Here is a 26326-nt window from a genome sequence, read left to right on the forward strand (position 1 = left end):
AACACTCTTATAACATAGTAATCAACAATTATACTCGTAAGTCCCCTTTTGAAACTCTTTTTGGGTGTTTTCCACCTTCACCCTTGGATGTTGCATATGGACAGCAAGAAGTGAGGGAAAACATCATAGGAGAAACATTGAGAGAAAAGACGTTTGTTGAAAAGAGTAGGTGAATCAATTTATAAGAGTCAATGAAGAAATCGTAAAAAAAAGTATTAAGGTCAAACATGCTCAACATAGAACCGAGAAGTCACTGAAAGTGAGAGACATAGTTTGGTAACAACTAAACAAGGAAATACTACAGGGTCCTAGTAAGAAGATCAAGGCTCTACAGTATGGCCCTTTTTGAGTAATTGGAGAAGGTAGGAGATAACTCCTACACACTCAATCTACCCCCATACACATTTACTCACTAATGAATATGAAGAATTTGAAACTTTATGAGCCTTCCATGTTGGATCATGAGTAGGTCCTACCTGCCATAAAGGACTTAGCACCAAATGCTCAGGAAAAGTTGGCAAAAAACACAATTTTCTAAAATAAGTCTAGAACTACAAGACAAGGTCAACACAACCTTTTGCGGATTGGGTTGAAAGGACAACTTCCAAGAAAAGCAATATGGTACTCCAAGGAGAAGGTAGAAGAAAATTTCCCTGACTTCATTCAGTAAAGCTTTTGGGATCAAAAACCTCCTTAAATAGGGAGATTTGATCCAAATTGAATCATCATACAATTTGTCATCTAGTTTGCTACTCTTTGGGTGGGAAAATCAGAGGAATTGGCATGCAAGGCTCATTTCGGTGTCAGGTCCTAGTTTCGAAAATAGGGGTCTAAAACCTTCCGAAGCCATCTTGAGGCATTAAGTCTAAAACATTTTGTATCCATTTCGAGGCATCAAATGACATTTTTGAGGTCAATGTACACACTGAGATCTTTTCAACGATGCAAAAATCACTTCAATGAGAGCTTGTATGCAAAAGTTATGTCTCCCGCAAGTTGACCTACCTTGTTGACCACCATGGTACAAGTACATACCACATCATCCCCCATTACTCCCACAAGGGGGGCTAGCCATGTGTGGTGGACTTTCAATAAGATTCTAGAAAGTTCAAAACATTATCTCCATTAAGGGTTAATGAAGTCAAAACCCTACCCCTAGATGGTTATTAAGCTATGTTAAATATTGAGCCACCAAGAGAAAAAAGGTTTCATTCTTTAGCATTGTATCTTGTTCCATAGCTAAGCAAAACATTTAAGAGTGGTATTTTGCAAGCATAACAAAGGAGAGAGAGGACACAATGTCAAAAAATAGTCTCCATCGAAGAGGATAGACCTCACCTTCTAGTTTGTATTGGATTTCACAATATAAATCTTGTGTTCATTTGTGTGGATGGTGTATATTTGTGCATGTTCTTTCATTTTTCTATTTTAGTTATTTCATAAAATTCAAGCAAAGATACAATTTTGGATCTAAGGAAACATCAATTTGCATAGTATAAGATTTCATGATATTATAAGATCTATTGTGACGAATTGTTCCAGGTGAATACCCATGACAGTTTACAGATCATTGAGACTCTTGTCCTGATCTATCATTTTTGTCCTTATGCTTCTATACATTCCTTGCATTGTCTCTTTCTCATGTCTAGCTTAAATGTTGATTCCAGCAATGGCTATTTGTTGCTTTGTTGTGTGTTCTCTGGGGAAAGATGTAGTATGATTATGTAGTTTTCTGTTGCAATATTCAATGAGAATTTGAAATTTTGAGGTTGAAAAAGTTGACAATTGTTGAAATTCAAGTAACTCAGATCTGAAGTTGAGATTAAAGCATTCGGGATTAAGCAGTTTAGACCAATGTGTGAAATTAAGTTTGCTGATTTGATTCCTTGAATGATAAAATAATTAACTTAAGCACGATAGTGCATTGTTTGAAGACAGTTGATGATGCAAAGAAAAACACTTACTGCTTCTGTAAGTACAGTTCTATAATGCTATTTGATGAACTACTGAGAAAGATAGTTATTATTTTCATATACAGGCCTTTATCAATGAAATCTATAGAGAACAGCAGAAGCTTGCCTTCATGTTTCTCCCTTTGTTAGATCAACAGAGGACACATTCTTCATTGATTAGTCATCTGTAACCAAAATCAATAGATCGAATTCTCTTGGTCTACTGCATAAGGGTACATGGTGCACACCACCTAGAATTTGGAAAATCAGGATGAAGTTATTGCATAGTTGAGTCCTGACCAGATGGCATTTACAAATTTGGGTCCTAACTGGATGACATTTACAACTGATTCAGGTGCTTCAAAGGTGACAAATAGATCAGAAACAAGCTGCTGAAATGTCTGGTTAGAAACTTTGCTTGGAAACTAGCAAATCTGAACCTAAGTTATGAGCAGCAGCACCAGTGGAATTATCGAAGGTAGTGAAAGACCTATTGAAAGTAGAGAAAATAAAGGCTTGCTTGCAAACACCACTTGGCTATTAGCCAACTTCAATTAAATGGGGAAAAGCAATCAGTACCAACCAAAAATCTTTAGACTAGCATTCAAAAGCAGAATTGAAATGCAAAGATGGGATGATTACAAGTAATTTCTGTTTGGTTATTTCTGCTGCAAAACATCATCAATGGGGTGGCATGAGTCTTCAAGATGTTCAGTCAGCAATAGCTATTTGAGATTTATGCAGAGATAATTGAGCCTGTATATGCAATGTTCTAACGTATATGCACTTTCCGTGGCCAGTATTTGACAAGATCTATACCTGGAATGTGCTTCAAGGTAGGCAGCTTTATGAGAAGGGGGTAAAAAAGAGAGAAGCAGTGAAATAGCAGAGAACTGGAAGACAACATCTTCAGTTCAGTGCTTGCATGATAAAACATATTCAGTTTAGTGCTTGCATGATGATAAGCCTTACTTCAGCACCTGCATGAAGATAAGTTCAGCACTAACCCTAGCACCCTGCTCTTAGAGAACCATCAGGATCAGTGTGCTGCATGGAAATGAGGCCCTGGCTTACTTGAGGATATGTTCAATTCAATGTTGCACTTCAGTTCAGTCCAGTGCCTGAGTTAAGCACCTATTTTGATTGCATCCAGATAAGCCACAGGCTGGTATTTTGTACCCAGGACTTTGTGAAAATAAAGATGGAAGAAGGCACTGATTTTGGGGATGCACATTGTTGTTCTTGGAGATCTGCACTTTATATATTTAGAAAAAAATGGCTGCTATTTCTGGCGGAGAGCACTTCTTTTGAGGAGAGAGGATGATAAGGCTGCTGCTATTTTTGGCAAAAGGACTCTTCTATGTATGAAACACTGTTGTTTTTTGTAAGGAATCTATTGCTGATATTTTAGAAGGGAGGGCACTGCTTTGAGAAAAGAATATGTTGTATAATTTTTTTAAGGATATGGTTCCTGTTGACATTTAGAAAAAGGGGGATGCATTTGTGCATAAAATATGACGACACTTTTAGATTATGGCTATTTTAGGGCGAGGGAACTGAAGCACAAAGATAAATAAATGTTCAGCAATAAAGAATGGTTTTTTTTAGATCCTAACGGCCCTATTCAATTGGTTAGTTGTTGATTTGCTTTCCCCTTCAGTTCTTGGTTGGCTGTCTCTTTACTTCGTTCTCTTCCCCATTTCAGATTGATTACAAGATTACAATCTAGAGCTTCAAAGGACAAATTGCCTTAACCCTTTACAGTAGATTTTATCTCCTAGGAGCTGAAGCAAATAGCGATTAAAGTTGTGATTTCATAACCCCCAAAGTTCCTTGCTGGTGAAAGGATGGGAGTTGAGTTATTCCGCTGTGGTCAAATGACGATGATTGATAAAATTGTTAGTTGGTATTACTAAGTTTTCCTTAGAGTTTCTTGTGATTGTTTATAGATTCTTTAACTAGGTGCTTCCCTTTAGCAGTGTGATTCAGATCTGAAGTGAGTATTTAAATAGATTCTTTATTTGTCATTGCACTGCTGAATGTCTCTTTGCATAAGTTGTTCAATAGCAGTTGGTCAGCGTCCCTATTCAACAATGGATATTTTTAGATCTTTTCTTCTCCCAAACATTGTGTTTCTAAACATTATTACTGCATGCCCAGTAGAGGCAGGCACTAGGTAATCATGCATAAAATCACTTGAAAAACCTAAAAATCCTTTATTTTGATCAGTACTACAAGAGCTCAATCGCAAAAAAATTCATAGCAGAGATTTATTGAACATCAGAAGACATTATCGGGACACCCTTCAATAGAAAATGCACTAATTGTAATGTGAGAGGCCATTGTGTCAACAACAGAGGCACCATCCCTAGACTACCTTTCAATGACCTTTAGAAAATCATTCTTTTTTGGCGATTTTTCAAAGGGGCAGATTCAGGAGTTACCAGGGCATGTCTCCTCAAAATTCTATCCACCCCAAGCATTAGCTTTTGGGGTTGCTGCAAAAGTGTTTTCATCTTAGCTAGGAGAGCACTAGATCTCTTTATTCTTTGCAGATATTCAATGCACATATGGATGGCTTAGTTTGGGTAATCCTTGATCTTGGTTTGAGTGATAGCATGGCACACCTACCTGGGAGGTTGTTATCTTAACTGGCATAATGACTAACCCATTGGGTGTGTTACAGTTCCTATTGTATGAGGTTTCACATTGTCATATTCAACACATAGATGGAGCTTGCTGTTGGTAACTTTCAAGCTTTTGGATGGCATGTGGCTGGATACACCTTCATGGGCCTTTTCATCTGTTGATGCTGGTTATTTGATGCTAACTTTGGTGGAGGAGCTTAATCTCTCTATGGTGTATGTTCATGGTTATGGTCATCTTGTGGTTTGATGTTACCTTCATGATGATCACTATGTTGACATATGGATGCTTGCTACTTCATGCGTTATAATCTTCTTGGAGCATCCTAGTGTAAGAGCATGATGGTGATGTTAAATTATTGATGGTATTAGGAAGTGTTCTACATGGTCCCCTTTGTTGAGTGTATGATAAGAAAATAATTGATGTTTGGAGTTAGCACTTTCTTAGGCCTCCTCCTGTGATGTTGATGTGGTGTGGTCATACATGTTTTCTTGGTGGGATTTTCCTAGATGATATAGCATTGTAATATTAGGCATCCCCTAGGGACGATGTCATTTGATGATGTAAGTACCCTTATTGATGTTTATTTAATAAGTTTGAGTTGGACTTGGTGGTACTACATATTTTTCCTTGCTGATCTAGCCTTTTATAAGGCCCGTGATGTATTATTATTGATGTATTTATCTCTTGTTGGTGGTGTGCGCTAGGTTCAAGCCTAGGTAGACCTTATGTTTTATTATTATATTGGTACCATATTGGGAGCTCTACTAGGAGAACAACTTTATGTTGCATGGTACAACACTTTGATGAAGAGCACCTCTTCACTGGCACACATGTTGAGGCAGATTGTATTATTTCAATATTATTTTATTTGACTAGAGGGGCCATCCCCTTGGTCCTACAATTTGTTGGGCTGCACATGGATCTATAGCATGGTGGATACTATTTTCAGAGGATTGTTGTACATTAGGACTTGTGCTAGGAGGTAGTTATGAGGGTGCCCATGCCCTAGTGGTTATGTTTGACATATGGTTAACCAATTTCTCTTCTTTGTGTGGTGCCCTCTTCCTGTTCACAAGTGTGAAGAGTTTGGCACACTTCTTTAGGGTGCACCTATGAGGGTTTAGTTAAGCATTGACTATTATATTGTTAATGGTCATTAACTCCTTCATTGCACAAGTTTTGAGGAGTTGTAACCACCTTGGAGCATATTTATTTATTTATTGAGAAAGTGGTTGCATCCCCAAGACAGATCTTTCTATTTTGGAAAGTTGTTGAAGGTCCCAAAACCTTTGACTTGTCTTGTATATCAAGCACTCCACTTACTGAAGGCACCTGCACATTTTTCTATATATTCGTAGTGGAGCAACCTATTTTGAGTTCACACATGGGAAGAAGTTCCTTGTTGACTTCGTTCTTGCATACCTTTCTACACTTTTCACACGTGATAGGGCATATCACTCATGGAGACCCATTGATGCTTTATGGAGGATAATTAATGCACATATGTTTATACACCTTGTGGACCACATTCGGAAGTGCCTAGGTGGTTCCCCCAATATATGTCAATTGGAAAAAAAACTTCTATAATGCATAAATCACACTAAGTAGTTCTCTCTAAATGGTTGTCTAGTTCCTCTCCTTTAGTGATAGCTTTCCACTAGCATAAAAAATCAGATGGTATACACCCTTCCTTTGGTTGTGCTACGACAACTCTAATCGCAATGCATGAAGCAACAACATGGACATGAAAAGTTTCATTCAAATTAGGGAATCTTGGGATAGGTGCATAAGGAATTTTGACCTACAGTGTCTAAAAGGGAAAATTGTCACTCAATTTTCCACTCAAATGTTGTTTCCTTCAAAAATGTCTCTATGGGATTCACAATACTTGCATAACATTTGACAAAATTCCTATTATATACTGTGACTAAGAAAAGATTTTACCTTCAAAGGATTTGTTGAAAACTCCAAATCCTTAACAGCATTCACCTTTTCTAGGTCCACCATCATTCCAACCCTCAAATGATATGTACCAATGACTTCCCAAAACACTATGAAGACAACTATTTTCTACACCTAGTCAACATTTGTCTTGGGTTTGATAGGTGATGATTCAAATAGTTGAGCAATGCCCAATCTTCCATGTACCCTTCTAAGGATTAGAGGATGTGTTGAGAAATCAATATGGCAGCTAATTAAGGTGATTTCTCTTAACTTGATAGTTTCTTATGATGTTCTTTACTTCTTTGATTACATTCTTCTTCTGCTTATTATTATTATGTTCTTTATCATCTAACAACTACCAAAAACATGAAGATTATCAAAGACAAATGAACACAAGATGTAGGCTACAATCCAAGGCCAAATCCTCTCCAAGAGAGGAAAACCCAAAAGAATATCTTCTCTTCTTATGGACACAATTCAAATGAGAATTCCAAGACTCAAGACCTTTGACCAAGATACCCTCCAAGCACCAAGTCAATCTTCCAACAAATGTTCCTTCAACCAAGCCCAAGTCAACAATGTCAACAAGAGTCAAACTTCTTCAAAATAGCTCCAATTGGGCTCTCAACCCTGCAACTCGACTTGTAATATCTCGAACCTGCAACATCACAGAAACCCTAGATTTCCTCGCACGTGTGAGCTAGAATGATCAAAATTTTGTCTTGTTCTTCTTCGCTAGGGTTTGCACTTTGTTTCCTTGACTTGCTTCTTGATTTCTTGCCTTTCACTCTTCCTTCTTCTTCAAAGCGAACTTATGTGTGTGTCTCCCAAATGAGGTCGAAGTCCTATTTATATGCTGCTGGTGGGGTCGAATCACCGTTCACTGGGCCAACTTCTCCTGGACAAGCCGACTTGGTCTTGGAGGGTTACTTTGACACTTTCGACAAAAAAAATAGGAAACAAAAAAACTTTCTTGTTACAAGTTGCCCAATAAGGTCTTACAAATATGACAATGACTTCTTTGACTCATGACATTAATTCTTTTGACTTGACAAACCCTAGAAGCATGAAGAACATGCTTGACCTAAAAAGACCACTTAACTTGAGCATGAAACCCATGCTTATAAAAATCATAATAATAATATTTTTTTTTCTTCTTTTTCATTTATATCAAATATAAAATATCAAGAGTACATACATCATTATGAAGACCAAACGTAGTTACATATTTCAACAGGATGAAGTCTCTAAAAATGTTTATAATCATCCTTGACAAACATGCTAGTGCATTCATAACACCGAAAGGCTTCCTTCTATATGCATAAGCACCCTATCTAGTCTTAAACATAGTAAGTTGATGATCCTTCGCCGAAATGGACAATTGATTGTCCTTGGAGTAACCCTACAAGAATGAGAAATTTTCCTAATAGGATACTACTTCATGAACCTTCTTCGTGAATGTGTATAAGAATGGACCTCTAATAGTCACTTGATTCAAGCCCCACAAATCCACACAAATTTGAAGCTTACAATTCTTTTCCTTGTCAACCACTACTAGGGACACCCAAACATTTTTCTAATCAGGTAGATCAAAGATAACATCTAATAATTTCTTTAATTCATCTTCAGCTTTTTCCTTATACTTCCAATTCATCTTATGTAGCCTCTATATCAGTGATCTCACATCTAGTTGTAGCTCAATCCTTCATTCAACATACTCCTTTGAAATTCCTTTGACATCATGATAATTGTACATGAAGATATCTACAAATAATTTATAGAGCAAAATTGCTTTAGCAACAACTCTATCCACCCAATAATCACCAATTTCAACATACCTCAATTCCTCACCTTCACAAAGATTATTTTCCTTATCTTGTGTCCCACACAACTTCTATTATTACACATGTTTCTTGTCTTCTCCCTGTTTCTATACTATTCCTTTCCACAACTCTCTAGGATAATGTCATCCTCTCTTGCTGAAATGTGGAAGACCATCTTCACAGTGTCCCTCTCTAAACGTTGTTGAACAAAATCTATGCAATACCACATCTAGAGTCGAATTGTCCTATCATACCCCTAGGTCCAACACTCTCCTAAACCTCTATCAGATCTCTATCCAATTTCCAACTTGTCTCTTTAGCACTTGATCATAGTGCTAGGGGTACAACAATCCATCGATCAATCCTACCATGGCATGGACAATTGACTCCTCAAGATCTCCATGTCCTCTCATTGCTTGCTACTTAATGTCCATCAACATGGATAGGTGAGACAAACATACTATGACATAATATCAAAAGTGATTATAACCTTCCATTATTTGAAACTATTTAGAAAAAATGTCTTCATCTTGTCTCATGAGATTGTGCATTTTTCCTCAATGAGGTGCGCTAATTTTCCCAAAGTGTTGGAAATAGTTTCACTTGTACTCAAGGGGTAACTGTTCCGTTGTTGTTTCACACTACCTCAAATGTCATATTAGAACCTTCCCATCCTAAAATTCCTTCATATGACTTGAGTTTTAACAACTTAAGCCTATCTTGTGGGGTACCTAAAGGATCCTCTAAGACAACTAGAGATTCCACCTTAACTATAAAAATTCAACACAAATTCTTCACATAACCAGGATATATCTCATGATTTTTGTGGGAACATTCTTCAATTACCTTATTAGAGTCCTCCCCTAGTTACACGTGCACATGTAGAAATCTTTTCTCATTTGGACTATACGTGCATTCCTTCTACACCAAATATAGATTGTCTATATCTATCCCCAACCCAACTAATTCACCTTCTCGATTGATGGCATTTGTCTCAATTTCTTATACTAGCTTCTTCTTCTTGTTCAATGGGACAATCACTTATTGCACTCTATATGCATTCAGTAGCAATTTCAAACGTCATTGTGGTCTTTATTCCATAGCAATATGTTTCACAATTGTTAGCTTTCCCACAAGCTTACAAGTATAATGGTCAATGACCCTTATACAAGTGTTACTATTTTGCAAAGGAGGTATACTCAAAACTTCTTCCCAAAATATCATGGAAATGATATTAGTTTCAGCACCCATGTCCACTACATATTAATTTCCTTTGACCAATTACTGTAGTTGTAGTTGTAGCTGTAGCTGGAACTCTCAAATCTTCATTGAAAATGCACTAATATTACTTGTGTTATGTCGGCCTTTAATAACTCATCTTCATGTACCTCCAAAAGACATCCTAAGAAATCATAGATCTTCATTACTTTCCTTAGCTAGCTTTTTCAACACTTGCCTTGTCCCACCCTTGTATGTCATGTATGATCTTGTGATGGTACTTCAATCAATTCTAAGTCTTTTCTCCCTACAACCTCACATACATGTTATAGCTTTCAGTGCTTCCTCCAAGACCTCTCTCTACTTCCTATAGTCCACCTTAACATCATCACTTTGTGGCTCTTTGGCTTCCAATTCCTTGGTTCCATAACCTCGAGGTTGAAACTTTTGTGGATACAAAAGCCTCTTTCTAATTCAACTCCTTTATAACTTATCTAGTCATGTAGTCCTTTGTAAACATCTTATTTAGCTTGGGGCACTTCTGTGTCTCGTGATCAGTGTTTTACGAAACGGCCGTACCGAAACGGAAACGGCCGTTTCGTTCCGAGCTATTAAAAAAAATTTTGAAACGGCCTTTGACCCGGCTCGGTTGACCGGGTCAGCTATGACCCGGCCGAGTCAGCCAATGACTCGGCCGGGTCATAGCTGACCCGGTCAACCCGGCCGGGTCCCGTCAAAAAACGGCCGAGTCATAGCAGACCGGCTGGGCAGCGATTTAACCAAAAAAAAAATACTTTTTTGCTGATTTGGAGCTGAGTTAGTTAGGGTTTGTGGACATGAAAAGGTTATTGTGATTTGTTAAATGCATTTGGGGTCCATTTCCCCCTCCCAAACTCTATTTAAGACAGCCAAATGCTCTCATTTCACTCACAGCAGTCTTATGCATTTGAGTGAGAGTCTTCTTTGAGAGTTAGTGAGCAGTTCTTGAGCTTGTTTTGGAGCAGCAGTGAGGAGTCTTGGAGGAGCATTGTAGCTGGAGTGAGGAGCTTCTTGGGCAGCCATTTGGAGCAGCATTGAGGAGCTGATTTTTGGAGCAAGTTTGAGGAGGCAGTTTGTGCCTGGAGGTATTTTTTTCCACCTCTATAAATCTGTTTTTACTTATTAAATTTTAGGTGCATATAAAGATAGCTTAGAGAGTGTTTTTAGTCAAATAAATGAACATTGAATCAATTTTTTATTTTTTTTTTCATTTTTAGATTGTTTTCCTAGTCAAAAAATGGCACCTAGAGCAAAAGATGCTGCTTGGGCATATGTTGAAATGGTTGATGATGAGATGTGTTGCAAGTTTTGCCATAGGAAAATTAAGTCAGGTCCTGGGGGGATTCATAGGCTGAAACAACACTTGGCAGGGATTAAAGGCAATATTACTGCATGTAAATCCCCCGAAATTGGGGAGATTAGAAAGACTTTGTTGGAAAGCTTTGAAAAATTTCAAGAAGAGAAGACTAGGCAAAAAGAGATACAGGCTGAAATTGGGAGGAAGAGGGAGATACAAAGAATGATGGCTGCCAACCCCCACTATGAGTTTGAGGGTTCTTCCTCTATCCCTCAAACTGATGCATCAAACCCTTTCCGTTATGTTCCTCCCTCTTTTGCTTCTGTTCAAGATAAGGGAAAGGGTAGAATGAAGGGTGATGGGACTATCAAAAGTTTTTTCACTCACTCAGGCTCCTCTCCATCAGATGCACATGGTCCTGAAGTTAGTAAAGGTCTTTCTCAGCCCACTTTAGATGACCATTGGAAGAAAGAATTGAGGGAGACTGCTTGTGACTACATAGCTAGATGGTGGTATGATGCTGATATCCCCTTTAATGCTGCTCGTTCACCATATTATGAGCCTATGTTTGAGGCCATACATGCTGCTGGAAAAGGCTTCAAAGGCCCTACTATGCAAGAGCTAAGGGGGTTTCGTTTGCAGAAAGAAATTACATCAATTAATGAGTATTTGCAAGATTTCAAGGAATCATGGGCAAGAACAGGGTGTACCATCATGTCAGATGGATGGACTGATCAAAGAAACCGTACCATCATAAACTTTCTTGTCTTCTGCCCACAGGGAACCATGTTTTTAAAATCAGTTGATGCATCTGATAAGGTAAAAGATGGCCACTTGTTGTTTCAGCTATTGGATGAGGTTATTCAGGGTGTGGGGGTGGCTAATGTTGTTCAAATCATCACTGACAATGCCTCTAACTATGTTCTTGTTGGTAGACTGTTAGAGGAAAAACACAAGACCATCTTTTGGACCCCATGCGCTGCACATTGCATAGACCTCATGCTTGAGGATATTGGGAAATTAGATTGGGTCAGAAACACTGTAGATAATGCCAAAAGCATAACAAAATTTATCTACAATCATACACTGGTTTTGAGTGTCATGAGGAAACACACTGGAGGCAAGGATATTATTAGGCCTGCCATCACTAGATTTGCTACACATTTTTTGACATTGCAATCTATGCTTTCCCAACATAGAAACTTGCAAAAGATGTTTTCCAGTGATGATTGGAATAATAGCAGTTGGTCTAACAAACCAGAAGGCAGAGAATTGAGAAGGAAAGTCCATGATGAAACTTTTTGGAGAAAGGCAACAGAGATTGTGAAGGTTGCTGAGCCACTAGTTAAGGTGTTGCGGTTGGTGGATGGGGAAAGGTTGGCTATGGGCTTCATTTATGAGGCTATGGATCAAGCAAAGGAGCAAATAAAGGCAGCATACAAGGATAGAGTGGCAAAGTATGGGCCCATTTGGGCAATCATTGATGAAAGATGGAACAATCAACTCCATCGCCCTATACATGCAGCTGGGTATTTTTTGAACCCACGGTATCATTATAAAGCTAAGGAGTCAGGAGCTTTGAGGGGGGAGGTCAGAGATGGACTGGTTGATTGCATTGAGCGCATGGTCCCATCGGAGTCTGATCAGCTACTGATACATCAGCAGGTCACATCCTTCAGCAATGCAACAGGTACCTTTGGGAAGAACCTAGCAAAGATTGCAAGAGAAGCAGATGAGCCAGGTAAACAAAAATTTCAATTTTCAATTTCTCAATTTCAAGTTAGATATAATTTGTAATTTTGTTGAGCTTCAGCCTTCATCTAACTCATAATTCATTACACTCCTATGTTTTTTGCAGCACAATGGTGGGAGGCCTTTGGTGGCCAGTGCCCTGAATTGCAAAGGTTTGCAATTCGTATTTTGAGTCAAACTTGCAGTGCATCTGGGTGTGAGCGCAATTGGTTTGTCTTTGAGAGGATTCACACAAAGAAGAGAAACCGTTTGGAGCAAAAACGGTTGAATGATCTAGTTTTTGTCCAATACAACCTTCGGCTCAGACGGAACCAATTGCTGAAAAAAAGACCTGATTCAGATCCCATTGTGTTGGAAGACATTGATCCAACATCAGATTGGGTAGTGGAGAGTCGTCTACCAGAGTTTGATCCTGATGAGGATCTTGATGAAATTGATGTTGGAGATCCACTGCAGCGTGTTCAGTTGAATGCAGATCCCAATCCACCAGCCTCAGTCTCACAGCCAGCTAGTAGGACTCCAGTTGTAGGTGCTTCGCCTTCCTCTGCTCAGCCACGACAGAAGCGCAGCCGCATTTGTACTCTATCTCAGCTTGCATCTGCTGCACAGCCTAGTGGTACTGGTACTGGCACCACTTCTACAGTTGCAGTTGGAGACGATGATGATGAGGAGGAGCCATGGGGCCCCTTGTCTGGCTCTGATGATGATGATCCAGAGATTGGTCGAGATGATCTTGGCTCCTCTGGCAGTAGCCAGTAGCTACTAGCCTCCTTGGTTATTTGTATTTTGTTTTGACTCTTGAGTCTTTGATCATGTATGACAGACTACAGTTGACTATGTATTTACTATTGCCATTGGGTACACCGTACCATTTTGATATAATGGATTGGTTCATGAGCCTACTTTGATCATATGTTGTCTTCCATGTATATTATAATGTTGTGTGTTTGGAAACTTGAATGAAAATCTTTAAAATTATGTTTAAAATATTTAAAATTATGTTTTTTTATAAAAAAAATAAATATTTAATGTATTTTTTACAACGACCGAGTCATTGAAATCGAGCCGGCCGAGTCATTGCCGTTTCCGAGTCCGAGTCCGAGTCGATCCTCGGCCGAGTCCGAATCCGAGTCCGTTTTGTAAAACATTGCTCGTGATCTCCTGGTGGGCAGTGCATACATATTGGACAATTAACAATAGTATAATAAATGTAATTATGCGCACTATCCCCACATCCCATAGAAATCGTATGTACATGCTTGCCTCCCCCACGCAATACACATTGCCATTAGCTTGTCCTTGTAGTCGTAAGGCATTTTGACACACATCGTCTAACTACTCACCAAGATTAGCCTATATATTAAACACATTCTAATCACTTTATCCATGATATTCCTTCATCCTTCCAAATTTGCATTGATGTCTTAAATTCTCCAGGCAACTGATGCAACCATGATCTACAGTATTAAAATTCCTACAATAGTTGTACTTGTTCATCTTATGTGAGACAAAGTCTCATCCCTCTTTCTTGGCTTGTATTCCCTTCTTTTCTTTTGCATGACCTAGGGTCAGTCTCCATGTTTGCTAGCTTCTGTCATCTTCTTCAACACATACTCCATCCTCTGAAATGTTTGTTCCCACTAATCCTTCTTGGCTTCCTTGTCCATGGTGAATCTCCGTCCATTTAAATTGCCACATTTACTACTTTCCTATACATTCATGGCATTGTTGTATGGAAATTTGTTTGAATACTCCAATTCAACCCTCCAATATAAACCGATTGTTCTTCTCATCCTCTGGGTCTTGAAAACTCGACTAACTCAACGCCTAATTTATCTGTTGTGTTTGACCACTGTCTCTGATTCTTCTATTTAATGTTCTTCAACTACATAAATGTGTAAAAAGGAACACTTCAAATTTGAAAATGCCCATGTCTCCTTAAACTTGAAGACAACATCATCCGAAATCTAGACGGGGTACTACGCATCTGTTTTCCAGTACCAAAACAAAGCATTTCCATGTAAGGACCCTTTAAAATATGACAATTTGTTGATTGGATTTACTCGTTCATATGACATATGAGGTGCACAACTGATCATCGCCATTCATACTTCCTAAGTGGGACTTTGGATTAAATCTATAGACTTCATCCTCTTTCTGCTAAAGTAGACATCTCCATCTTCACCTGAACTATCTATGTCATACCAGGACCTATACTCTGTCTGAATCTGGGGACAAGCGCCTGTAATTTCTACATAGACTCCTCAAGGAACTCCGTAGACTTCTTTGTCAGTTCCTCTATGGATTTCTACCTAAGTTACCGGATCCGGCCCTCTGGGGTACAGGATCCACGGATCCACGGATCTGATCCGGATTCGGATCCGGATCCGCGTAAATACGCCCAAGAACCGGCACGTGGCTGCGAAGTCTGCGTTGAAGATTTTTTTTTTTGTAGATTAATGTTATCGAGGAGTCAAACCAGAGCGTATTAACGCTATGCAGCCAGACGAGAAAGGCGTTAGTCACCTTTCCTTGCACCAATTTTGGCTTAACGCTCCATAGTGGTGATGGACAATGCGTTAAAGCACTAACGCTGCCCTTCACGGTCGAGAAAAGAGTTAGTATGCGCCCTCTGTTCATTACACAGCGTTAACGTACTAAAATTTCACAGCCAAAGTTACTTCGCAAAAGTCCGCAGCCACCATTCTATCTGAAAAGTCAAACTTCAGGAAAGGTAGTCGTTTGTATCTTACTTCACGAGTTTGTATGCTATGAATCTTTATAAAAATTTACATATATAAAATTTATACAAATTTCAAATATATATATATATATATATATATTTTTTTTTTAAGTTTAGTTTTGTCTTAATAAACTTAAAATATAGGTATGTATTTTTTAAATTATATTGCTTTTTATTTATAATTTAGTTTTGACTTATAGATTGGAATTTGAGCATATATTTTTTATTTTAAAATATATTTTTTTCTAATTTTTATTAATTAATTTAAAATTTAAAATGATATATAAAATTTATACAAATTTAAATATACGTATTGATATATAGATATAATTTTAAATTTAATTTTGTCTTAATAATCTTAAAATATAGGTGTGTGGGCATAAACTAATGATGGTGTTTTATGAATTCAAACTTAACAAAACAACAATTTGTTAATTTGAAGAGATAATTAAAGATGAACTTGAATATATGGTAAAAGCACAAAATGAATGACAATGATTTAGCTTTAATATATATATATATATATATAAATGGATGATTTTGTGTCTATTATTAATTTTATTATATTTTTAATATTATTATATTTTTTGTACTTGCCGTATCTTTGCCGTATCCGGATCCTGGAATTTCAAAAAACTAGCGAATCCGGATCCGGATCCGGATCCGGATCCGTATCCGTATCCGAATCCTGGTAACTTAGATTTCTACCTTTGCAACATGCTCTGTCCCACTCTTTGTTCTCTGTCCTTTTGCTTCTCTATGTCCCTTTCTTTGTTTCTGTCTCCTTCTAGCGTTCATTCTCTCTATCTTTCTAATTCTTCCAGCTGTCTCGATCTCTCTCTTTCCAACACCTTGAACTAACTCAATCTCTCTCACTTTATCGTTATAATTCTTACACCCTTTCTCTCTCTTCTAGATTCACAACTAAGTGATGCCCCTGGTCCCTTTATCCTCTGCTACCTTGTTCACTACCTTGGTTAGATGTCTCACCCTCTTTGCCTTACCTTTTTCCATTGTATTACTTCTTCCTTTCAATAAGGATGCATGAAGTTTCCACTGTTGTCCAAGTTCTTGGACATTTACCATTCATTTGTGTCACCATTGTTGCAACAATTTTTGGTCTTCTGCGAGGCCATGCTTATTCTTCCATCCTAGTAGATGATATAGGTGAAAGTCCTATCCCACCTGAAAGCAAAAATTAAATGGGACGTGTCCTCTAGAGAAACCATTGTCAGTGTCCTTTGTCCTCTCCCTACACCATGTCCACTTGATAAGACATGTCCTCCACAAACTTAGGCCTTGATTTGTCATCTGTTGTGTCCTTGCCTTCTGTCAACAAGTGTCTTGTCCTATACATCCAATAGGAAATATGAAAGAAGCTCCTGTCCTCGATCCAATGCTTGCTTTTACTATCAACATATTTTATGATCACCTCTTTTCTCTACATGTCACACTACCCTCTATCTGAGTTGGAACTATTCAATGGGAACCTAATTCTTGTCCTAGTTGGGTTTCTTGTGCACTGTCCTTTCTGCCTGTACTGTGTTGATTCTTTCTTTCTTTCTCAGGATTTCTCATCCCTCTTTTACTCAAACTCCAAGACGGCTTGCTCCCTCAATGCTCAAGTATGAGCAATTGAGTTCATAGGCAATGTCCCCTATATATTAGAGAATAAATGCCTAGGACTCTTGGAAACAAGTTTAAAAAATATGGAATTGTACACAATCTTAAACCCTAACTACAATGAAGGCTATAGTCTCTCTACCACATCTTAACCGATTAACATTGTCTTAAGCACAACCATGTCCTAGTATTTAACCAAGCATTTGTCTAGTGCATACCATGAGGGCAACCATATCCCAACAAAAGCATCAAGAAGTCGCATACCACATCACATAAGAGACCAATTTATAGTGGGAAATCTAAGGACTTGGAAAGACCCACTCTAAAGCTACAGTGCTCATTAACACCAATTGTCCATAACAATGTGACTAGTGTGTCCACTCAGAGACATGCCCCATGTCAATAACATCCATTCTCCCATGCTGAGCCTGTCTCACTCCAACATCTTACAGGACTAGTGACCAATTTAAGACACATATGATGGAACAATTTATGAAACCCTTTATCACTCAATGTCCCATTTATGAAAAGGACACAATGGATCACTAGTCACAAACTCTAGGGTGGCCTTCAAGGCCAACCTACAATCAATGTCTCAATAAATCATATAAGTTTATAACCATTTAGGCCCTTAGACCACATAAAAGGTTGACCATTACAACAATACATCAGTGGGACACATGAAAGACCAAGTCAAATTTGATCACTAAGGAACAATGCCATACAACAAGCTTTTATATTTCTGCCAATAAAAGCAGCTTCACTGAATGCAAAAACCCTCCAGCAATATAAATTAGTTCATGCTTGAGCATTTTCAAAACAGCCAACAGAGCAAAACAAGGAAAATTAGAAGGGAAATGGAAAATCATGAACAACACAGGAATTCAGCACACTACACAAAAACTTTTACAGCACAGATTGTATGAATGACAGAAACCCAGTGAGGCAGAAAACATGCACACATCCCTTATCAAGGCAGCAATGGCTGCAATTATGCATAATGTTTAACAAACCGGCTGCAATAACTTCAAATGAACAGGACCCAGAGCAACTAACACAGATAGGTTATTCTAACCATACACATCGATGTAAACATTGGGCATACTATGGCATAAAACAAGGGTATGACAGTGAAACCCACAACTAACATGTAACTGCTCTCCACTCCTGCATATGAGCTCAAAATGGGTTGCCATAATTCAAGCTAGGTGGATGTGAGCTCCCATAGGAAATGTGTTGATATAATAAGAAGAAAAGTAATAAACTGAAACACAGTATCCACGAATTAGTTTACCACATGGTTGAGATGGTGGAGACCACAAAGCCATGCCAAGATGCAAAATGCAATATGTTGCCCGGACTGCCATGCTTTGTGGAACTCAATTTACTCACCATTCCAAATCCAGCAAAACAATTTTAGGCAAATACATGATAGCACTTTGAAGTATTTTACAAGGTTTAGGCTTAGGCTATTTTGACAAGGCCAACATTCATAGAATATTGCAGAAGGTTCATACATGGACCTGAAAATAATTTAAACTTGGCACATCAAAGATGTCCCAATAATTGAACATGTAGTCTGAACTTAGGTGTTCTAAATGCTTGTGCCTTATAATAAGAAACAACCATGGATTATAGTCAAGACCCTTAATTTACAATTGAAAAATAAATGCATGAGCTCAAAACCTAAAGAAATAGGTTCCCCAGGGACTTGTATCATGCCGGTATCAAAGAAAAGAAGTAACCATGTAAGCAGGGTCATTTCTTTACCAAACTTGATATGAAAACTTAACAAACTACCCATCATCAAATCCATGTCACTCTGAATATTGACCTAAAAGAACAATGGATATAGTAATATGCTTGGAGGAGGAAAACTTGGAGAACATGAGTTTCATCCAATAGTTTTTCATCCGATAGGGCAATGTATGCATGACAACCAAAGGAAGATGATTGACAGGAATTTATACATAACACAGGGAACCAAGGCTAGTAGCTCAACCTGATGTTTGGAATTATCCACAAAGTATGTACCCATGCTATCAACAAATCACATCAGGCTAGTTGCTCCGTGTGGTGCCTAGTATCATAGGCAGAAGATCTGTCCATGCTACTGACAAACCACATGTTTAGTGCCATAAAATTTTAACTGTCAATCAATCCAGCTCCCATTTGGAAAAAGCATATGACATGATCAGGATTGTATCAGAGCCAATGCTAACTTTGCACAATTGTTGCCAATTATTGTCACAAAATAACTATGCTATATTCTGAATATACTCTATGAAAGAAACATGCCAAACATATATCCTTAATACTTCAACCGAAAACTAAAATGCCAACTAATGAATAGAAATGTTGCCATATCCATGCCATGCCAGGTGAAACAGCCAATCAAATCGATTGCACAAAATAATTGATGCTCAATTGAATTCTAACAATTTTAGGCAAATACAACATGCATCAGACAGCACTTTGAAGCATTTTGCAAGGTTTTGGCTCAGGCTATTTTGACAAGGCCAGCATTCCTAGAATATTGCAGAAAGGTTCATACTTGAACCCAAAAATAGTTTAAACTTGGCACATCAAAGATGTCCCAATAATTGAAAATGTAGTCTGATATTAGGTGTTTTTTCTGGGTGTTCTTGAACAAATGCTTGTACCTTATAATAAGAAAAAACTGTGGATTATGGTCAATGCCCTTAACTTACAATTGAAAATAAATCCAGGAGCTCAAAACATAAAGAAATAGGTTCCCCTATGACTTGTATCATGCTAATATCAAATAAAAGAAGCAATCATGTAATCAGAGCCATGTCTTTACCAAGCTTGATACGAACACTTAACAAGCAAGCCATCATTAAATTCATATCACTCTGAATGTCGACTGAAAGAAGTAAACATGGATATAGTAATATGCTTGGAGGAAAACTTGAAGAACATGAGGTTCATCCTATAGGGCAATGTATGCATGACTAAACCAAAGGAAGATTATTGACAGGAATTTATACATAAGACAAGGTACCAAGGTTAGTTGCTCAACTTGATGCTTGGATGGATATAGTAATATGCTTGGAGGAAGAAAACTTGGAGAACGTGACTTTCATCAGATAGAGCAATTAAGCATGACCAAACGAAAGGAAGATGATTGACAGGAATTTATGCATAACACAGGGCACCAATGACCAAGGCTAGTTGCTCAACACGTTGCTTGGAATTATACACACAGTATCTGCCATGCTACCAACAAATTACATAAAGCTAGTTGCTCCACGTGGTATCTAGTATCATACACAAAGGATCTGTCCATGCTACCAACAAACCACATGTTTAGTGCCGTAAATTTTTAACTGTAAAGCAATCCAGCTGCCATGTGGAAAAAACATATGACATGATGAAAATTGTATCAAAGCCAATGCTAACTTTGCAATATTGTTACCAATTACTGTCACAAAATAACTATGCTATACTCCTCTGCGAAAGAAACATGCCAAACATGTAACCTTGCTACTTCAATTGAAAACTAGAATGCCAAGGAATACTGCCATATCCATGCCATGCCAGGTGAAACTGCAAATCAAATCAAATGCATAAAATAATCGGTACTCAATTGAACTGTAACAAGCAACTGTAATCTGGAATCCATCAAACCCCAAACACCGCTTAAGTGCATGGCTATTTCAATATTGTTAGGGCAACATAAAAGATCATTGACACAGTCCAAGGTGGAAAATATACACTAGCATAGGTCCAGACTCCATCTTAGCCTGGGATAAAAATATACATTAGCATAGGTCAATCTATTACGTGCCAAGAGGGATAAAAAATGCTATCTGAGTCCTATTTTGATCCCTCTCAGTGCTTAGTAGATCTAAGGTATGTTAATTTTTATAATTATGGTTTATATACAGTAAGAATAAGAAATATGAGGTCAACTACCTTTTATTTTATTAATTGAGCATACATACACATAGACAGACGCAAATGAAGACGCATGTCTCACCCAAACAAGGTGTAGAGCACCTCACTTCTCTGCATGCAATAACTTGTCCACAGAGACAAGCATAATGACAATGAAGACTGAAGCAAATTTTGTGATTCATTAAAACAGTATGATGAGCCTAATATCCAGGTTCAAGGTAAATTACTACTATACTTTGATTCCATATATTTACAATCATCATACAAATGAATGAGCATTCATTACCTTTGAATACAAAAGTTAAAGGGAGCAATAACATTGCAGATATTCTAATTTGATCACTTGTCATGATATCATCTTGGAATTGTTTGCGATACTGTTGAACGGAAATATTTCCAATAGTATCAATGGCGAAAAGCTAAGGCTATCATAACATATCCAGATTAAAATACATCAGTTAGTAAAAATCATATAATCTAATTACGGTTCATGCTAAAAAATGTTAGTTTAAGAAAAATGCTCCTCTAGGAACTAAAGAAGTTGAATGTTTCCATTCAGAGAATTCTGAACTCAAGTTCAGTACATAAACTAGATTGAAAAGCACAATTCCAACTGTGGTTGGTAGCCTAAGGAGAAGTAAGAACATTGAATGATAGTTTTCAAATGTCTAGTTGAATGTAGAAGGCCATACAAAAATGCCAAGAAGTCAACGTCTCGCTACAAATAATCTAGGAAAGCAAAAACAAAAGACAAGATAATAATGCAAATAGGAGAAACATTTTGAACTCCAAAAAGACACTAATCTTGCATTAGTAATTTTGGAAGCCGATATGAACGAAAAAATACTTCTGGTAATATAAAAATATCATTCCAAACACAAGAGTCTTGACTGGCAAGAGAAGAAAGAATACCCCTCTATAGACATTTATATTAATGTGATGGTCCAAGTCCACCAAGCCCCATTTTCTGCCCCAGTACCGTCAATTGTTCAACCAACTCTACCCCAGTTAGAACCTCTGTTGTTCCATAAATAATATTCTTCACAGGTTGTTGTCTTTGTGCCAATTCCTGCAGACTTCCATATTCTATATAATTTCCTCCCCCTATCATGAACACTATTGCCTCCTTGAAAGGGCCCTTTGAGTGAGTGCCAACCACAGAACTGGATTTAGGAGCCCGTGGATCAAAGAGAAGATACGTCTCAATATCTGGACTAGGCCTTGCTTCCATCAATGCTTCTACTGTCCTTGTCATTGTGAGCTGCCTACCACCAGAAAGAAGGCTCTTCATGCCTGCAGTTACTGCACTAAGGGATTGCCCATATAATTTCTCTGCCCAGTCAACAATGTTACTTCTGCTTCCAGCACTAGATGATGTTAGTGACATATTTAAAGATTTAATCCTCTTTACATATTGAAAAGCTGAAAGATCCACCTCAACCTCCTTTAGCACCGATTCTATGGCTTCAACTTCTGCTGGCGGTGTAGTTTCGGAAGCAAGCAGATATATGATGGCAAGTCGCAGCTTATCCATCTTGGTACCCTTCCCTCTCAAAATTGTCAGCACTGCATTTTTATCAATGCTACCCTTTGCCAACATGTCATCCTCCGTGGTGCAGTAGGAATCCAGTGATCTTTCTTTAATCTCACTGAGCAAAGCAGTTAAGATATTGGTATGTTTATCAATAATCTTTTTCCTCTCCGTCAGCTCTGGAAGAGAATTCACTGCATTCATCAAGTGCTTTGTGTTTCCTATCAGTTCCTGGCCATCAAAATCGATATCACTCTGGCCGCCTGTTCTCCTGTTAACCTCCTCTACGTCCTGCTTGTATTTACTGAGGCGTGATTCAACTTCTTCTGCAACTTTTGGAAATGGAGCAGAGCTGTTTGCTACCCAGAAGTTGTCTGAATCGTCTAACTCATAAGATTTTACTGCCCCCTTTCCTTTTCCACCACCTCCAGCTGCTGCTGCATCTCCATGGACAGTAACTCTATTGAGTTTCATGCCTAACACATCATGAACTAGTGGTCGATAACTCCATTCATGTTGTATCGCAGCAGAAAGTTCGAAATTCCTATCAAATATACACAAAAGGGGCCTCTGGAACGAACTGCCAAGGCTCCCAGCCTCAGTAAATAGATTGTTCTTCGACAAAAGGTGATCGCGCAGGCGAGAGTCAAGCGCAGAAGCAACCATTTCTGCAGGTCCACCCTTGGCACAGCGAATTATAGGTACAACCCCAAGTGTTGCCAGAACAGAGAAAAGCCCATTTACAATCCCCTCTATGATTGATTCTATATCCTTGTCCTGGGCCTTGGGATCATTCAACTGAACATATGTGGAAGGCTGGGAAAGAGAAAACATACCATTTTCAAGAGTTACAAATTCGAGATACTGATCATACACCTTGGCAATCCTGTGAATGCAATCTGATTTGAGTGTCCCTGCAGCGAGCTCCTCCAGAAGAGACCGAGGCAGCGACGACGAGAAGTTCAAATGGAAGCTCTCATACACACCCCTGGAGGCATCCACAGTAATTCTATCTATGTTTGCCGATGTGGGTTGAACAAAGTATATGGCTGGAACATCCGGAATTGTCTGTCTTTCTTTATCAATTGTGAAGTACAGCGTAATCCCGTGTTTTCGAAGGTCTTTCACATGAATTAAGGGTGACAAAATGTCTCGGCAAAACTTGTCAAGAATGAGGACTTTGTACACCTCCTCATCTGCAGTACCTCCACTCGCTACAGGCTGGTTTAAGTTCAGCATCCGCACTATACACTCTGTTTTAACAAACATACAATCAGACACCGCATACCAAATTCGATGAATTGATGTTAACAGATCAAAACATTCTACATTTACTCATATGTATTGCATCATAATCTATAAAATCTCAAATGGGCACAATTAGGTCGGGCGCATCAAAATTTTAGGGATCTGGTGCGGAAGAATTCACAGATTTTACATATCCATTTAGTGTGCAAAAAATTAATGGTGATAGAAAACTAGGTCAAATGCTTAGATCCGAGATCCGAGGGTATTTGATGCCCAGAAAGATAGAACTTACGTGTTTGTTTTTGCCGAAGAGAAAGGGCCATATCTAACTCCGCCTGCTATCCAAATCTCTTCTTCGATTCAATACCAAGTAGCAATTGCAATTCACTCAATTGCTCGATCGATCTATTGCAAAATTGTATAACAACATCAATCACCAAACCCTGAGAGGGAATGGACTTGTAGGAAGACGCCGCTGGAAAAATATAAACTTTTCGTGCAGATAAAGAAACCTTAGATATATATTCTTCGTTTAATCCAGATCAAAAAAAGACCACATACCAGATCCAAAAAACCTTTGATACGTAATTCTTTGTTCTCAGATTCGAAACTGGAAAAATCTGGCACAGGGAACATATAATGAAGTTTCTTTATTCGAGAGGTAAGAGCAGGGGATTATCACTCGCAAATTCGCATCAAAATTTTGAAAAAAATAAATTATTAATAATAATATTTATTATAATGGTCGTTAAAATAAAATAATATAATTATTATAATTATCATTAAAATAAATGTGTGATATTTTATATATATATAATTCTTAAAATAATTAAGAAATTAAAATAAATTTCCTAATCAAAATATAAATATAAATATAAATATGTCGATATAATTTATATAATAATTATAAATTACAAAAGAAAAAATACATAGAGTAGTGATTCATTGATTAAGTAAGGGTCGAGAATTTTTATTGATCATGAACTAAGTGAAAATTCAGGCGGGTAGCTTATTTCGTGAATCTAATTAATACATGTTAAGTATTGTTTAGAAAATTTTCGGCAAAATCACATAATCAATCTTTTGTCGACGCGTTTCGAACCAACCAGTGTGGTTCATCGTCAGGACAAGTTGAAGGACTGATCTGGCTAAGCTTGATTAAATAGAGTGTGCAGAGATCCCAACGGTTATATTGCAACGGCTAATTTTGACTTAGTCAAACTAATAATTTTATTATTAACCGAAACCTACTATTATTAGTTAATTGAATATAATAAATATAATGTTTAAATATAATGGTCATTATATTTATTAAAAATCTATATTTATTATTATTCTTAAATTAATTAATTCCAAATAAATAGTATTAAAATACTATTAATCTTTAGAATTTAGTTACAATGGTAATTGGTATTTAAAAATTGTTTATACGTAAGGATCCAATGGTAAAGATATAATAGTTAATAAATTATGGTAAATTCATAATGGTAAACTACCTATAATGGTCATTAATAAATTATATTAATATTCCCAAATTATTTAACTCTAAATGGTAATAAATTACTATTGTTTTTAGAATCAAGTTATAATAGGTAAAAGTTTAAACCAAAAAATCATTTTAATTTAAAAAAAAATTTAATTGTAAAGGCCCATTCGAAATTAAATTAATAAGTACTAACCACTAATCTATATTTTCTTAATAATTTATAGTTCTAATAATATTAAAAAACAATAAATAGTATTTTAGTTAAATTAATATTCCTAGAATGTAGTTTACCTAAGGTAAATGCCCTAATTAACATACATGTTTATTAATAATAGTATATTCATTAACCTAATATTATTGGTATACCATATACTTTTCTAATAACTTCTTGTTTATCATTTAACCTTAAGGGTCATTAGGTAAAATTGGATTACCTCTTATCATTAATTATATTCAATAATTTATCAATAATAATTTACTAAAATTCTTATTAGAATTAATTATGTTATTAGTTATTAATCTTATTACTTATAAGGTTTAGAAAAGGAAGGCCTTTATTAATTCAATATAAGGAAATCAGTTCAAAGTAAAAATCAATGAAACAATCTAATCTAATTTAAAATACCCCTTGGAATAAGGTTAATACTAACAAACTAAAACCTCAAGCACTCCAGATTAATAAGGCAACCCGCCAAAACCAGAACTTGAGGAGAGAGAAGACAGAAACCCTAAGAAGGAACAAAGAGGGAAGGGTGGAGGCTAGGAAGACAACGCTGGGACCCAGCAACTGCTAATCTTCCAGCCATCATCCCTATTAAGATTGTTCGGCCTTTTCTCAATCTCCAGGGCCTCTCTAAATTTACGATGGTGAAACTGCGCAACTTTGGCAATGACTTGAGCATCTTCTATACAAACATGATGCATAGTCTTCCCCGCATGCTCAGCCAGGGCTGAGGACTTGGTCCTACCATGTCTTAAGTCAGCCGAATGCTCACTGATCCGTTGATTGATAGAGCGACCAGTCTCACCAATATAAGGGGTCCCACAGGAACAGGGAATGACATAGACGCCTTTCATGTCCTTAGGGTCAATAGGGTCTT

General features: G+C 37.4%; 2 protein-coding genes across 3 annotated transcripts in view; one reads left to right on the forward strand and one right to left on the reverse strand.

Annotated features, from left to right (window-relative positions):
* LOC149167705 (uncharacterized) overlaps window positions 1–17064 on the forward strand; it is a 42317-nt gene extending 25253 nt beyond the window's left edge. Inside the window, exons 3-5 of the mRNA XM_089430567.1 lie at window positions 11703–12663; window positions 12781–12883; window positions 16986–17064. Coding sequence (XP_089286693.1) covers window positions 11703–12663; window positions 12781–12883; window positions 16986–17064 — 1143 coding nt within the window. The remainder of the gene's footprint in view (window positions 1–11702; window positions 12664–12780; window positions 12884–16985) is intronic.
* Window positions 17065–21740: 4676 nt separating this feature from the next.
* Window positions 21741–24447, reverse strand: ATSLY1 (Sec1/munc18-like (SM) proteins superfamily). 2 transcript variants are annotated; one of them, XM_089433106.1, is made up of 3 exons: window positions 24302–24447; window positions 24033–24145; window positions 21741–23745 (listed from the first exon to the last, which is right to left on the reverse strand). In XM_089433106.1, exons 2-3 carry the CDS (start codon window positions 24061–24063, stop codon window positions 21893–21895), a joined length of 1884 nt encoding a protein of 627 aa, XP_089289232.1. In that variant the 5' UTR covers window positions 24064–24145; window positions 24302–24447; the 3' UTR covers window positions 21741–21892. The 2 variants fall into 2 exon arrangements, with proteins under 2 accessions (XP_089289232.1, XP_089289230.1); XM_089433104.1 differs by having other exon boundaries at window positions 24033–24420.
* Between the last annotated feature and the right edge of the window lie 1879 nt (window positions 24448–26326).

This window comes from Pinus tabuliformis, chromosome 5_1 (genome assembly GCF_031772625.1).
Source record: "Pinus tabuliformis cultivar Carrire ecotype Pingquan chromosome 5_1, CPIR1, whole genome shotgun sequence".
NCBI lineage: Eukaryota > Viridiplantae > Streptophyta > Pinopsida > Pinales > Pinaceae > Pinus > Pinus tabuliformis.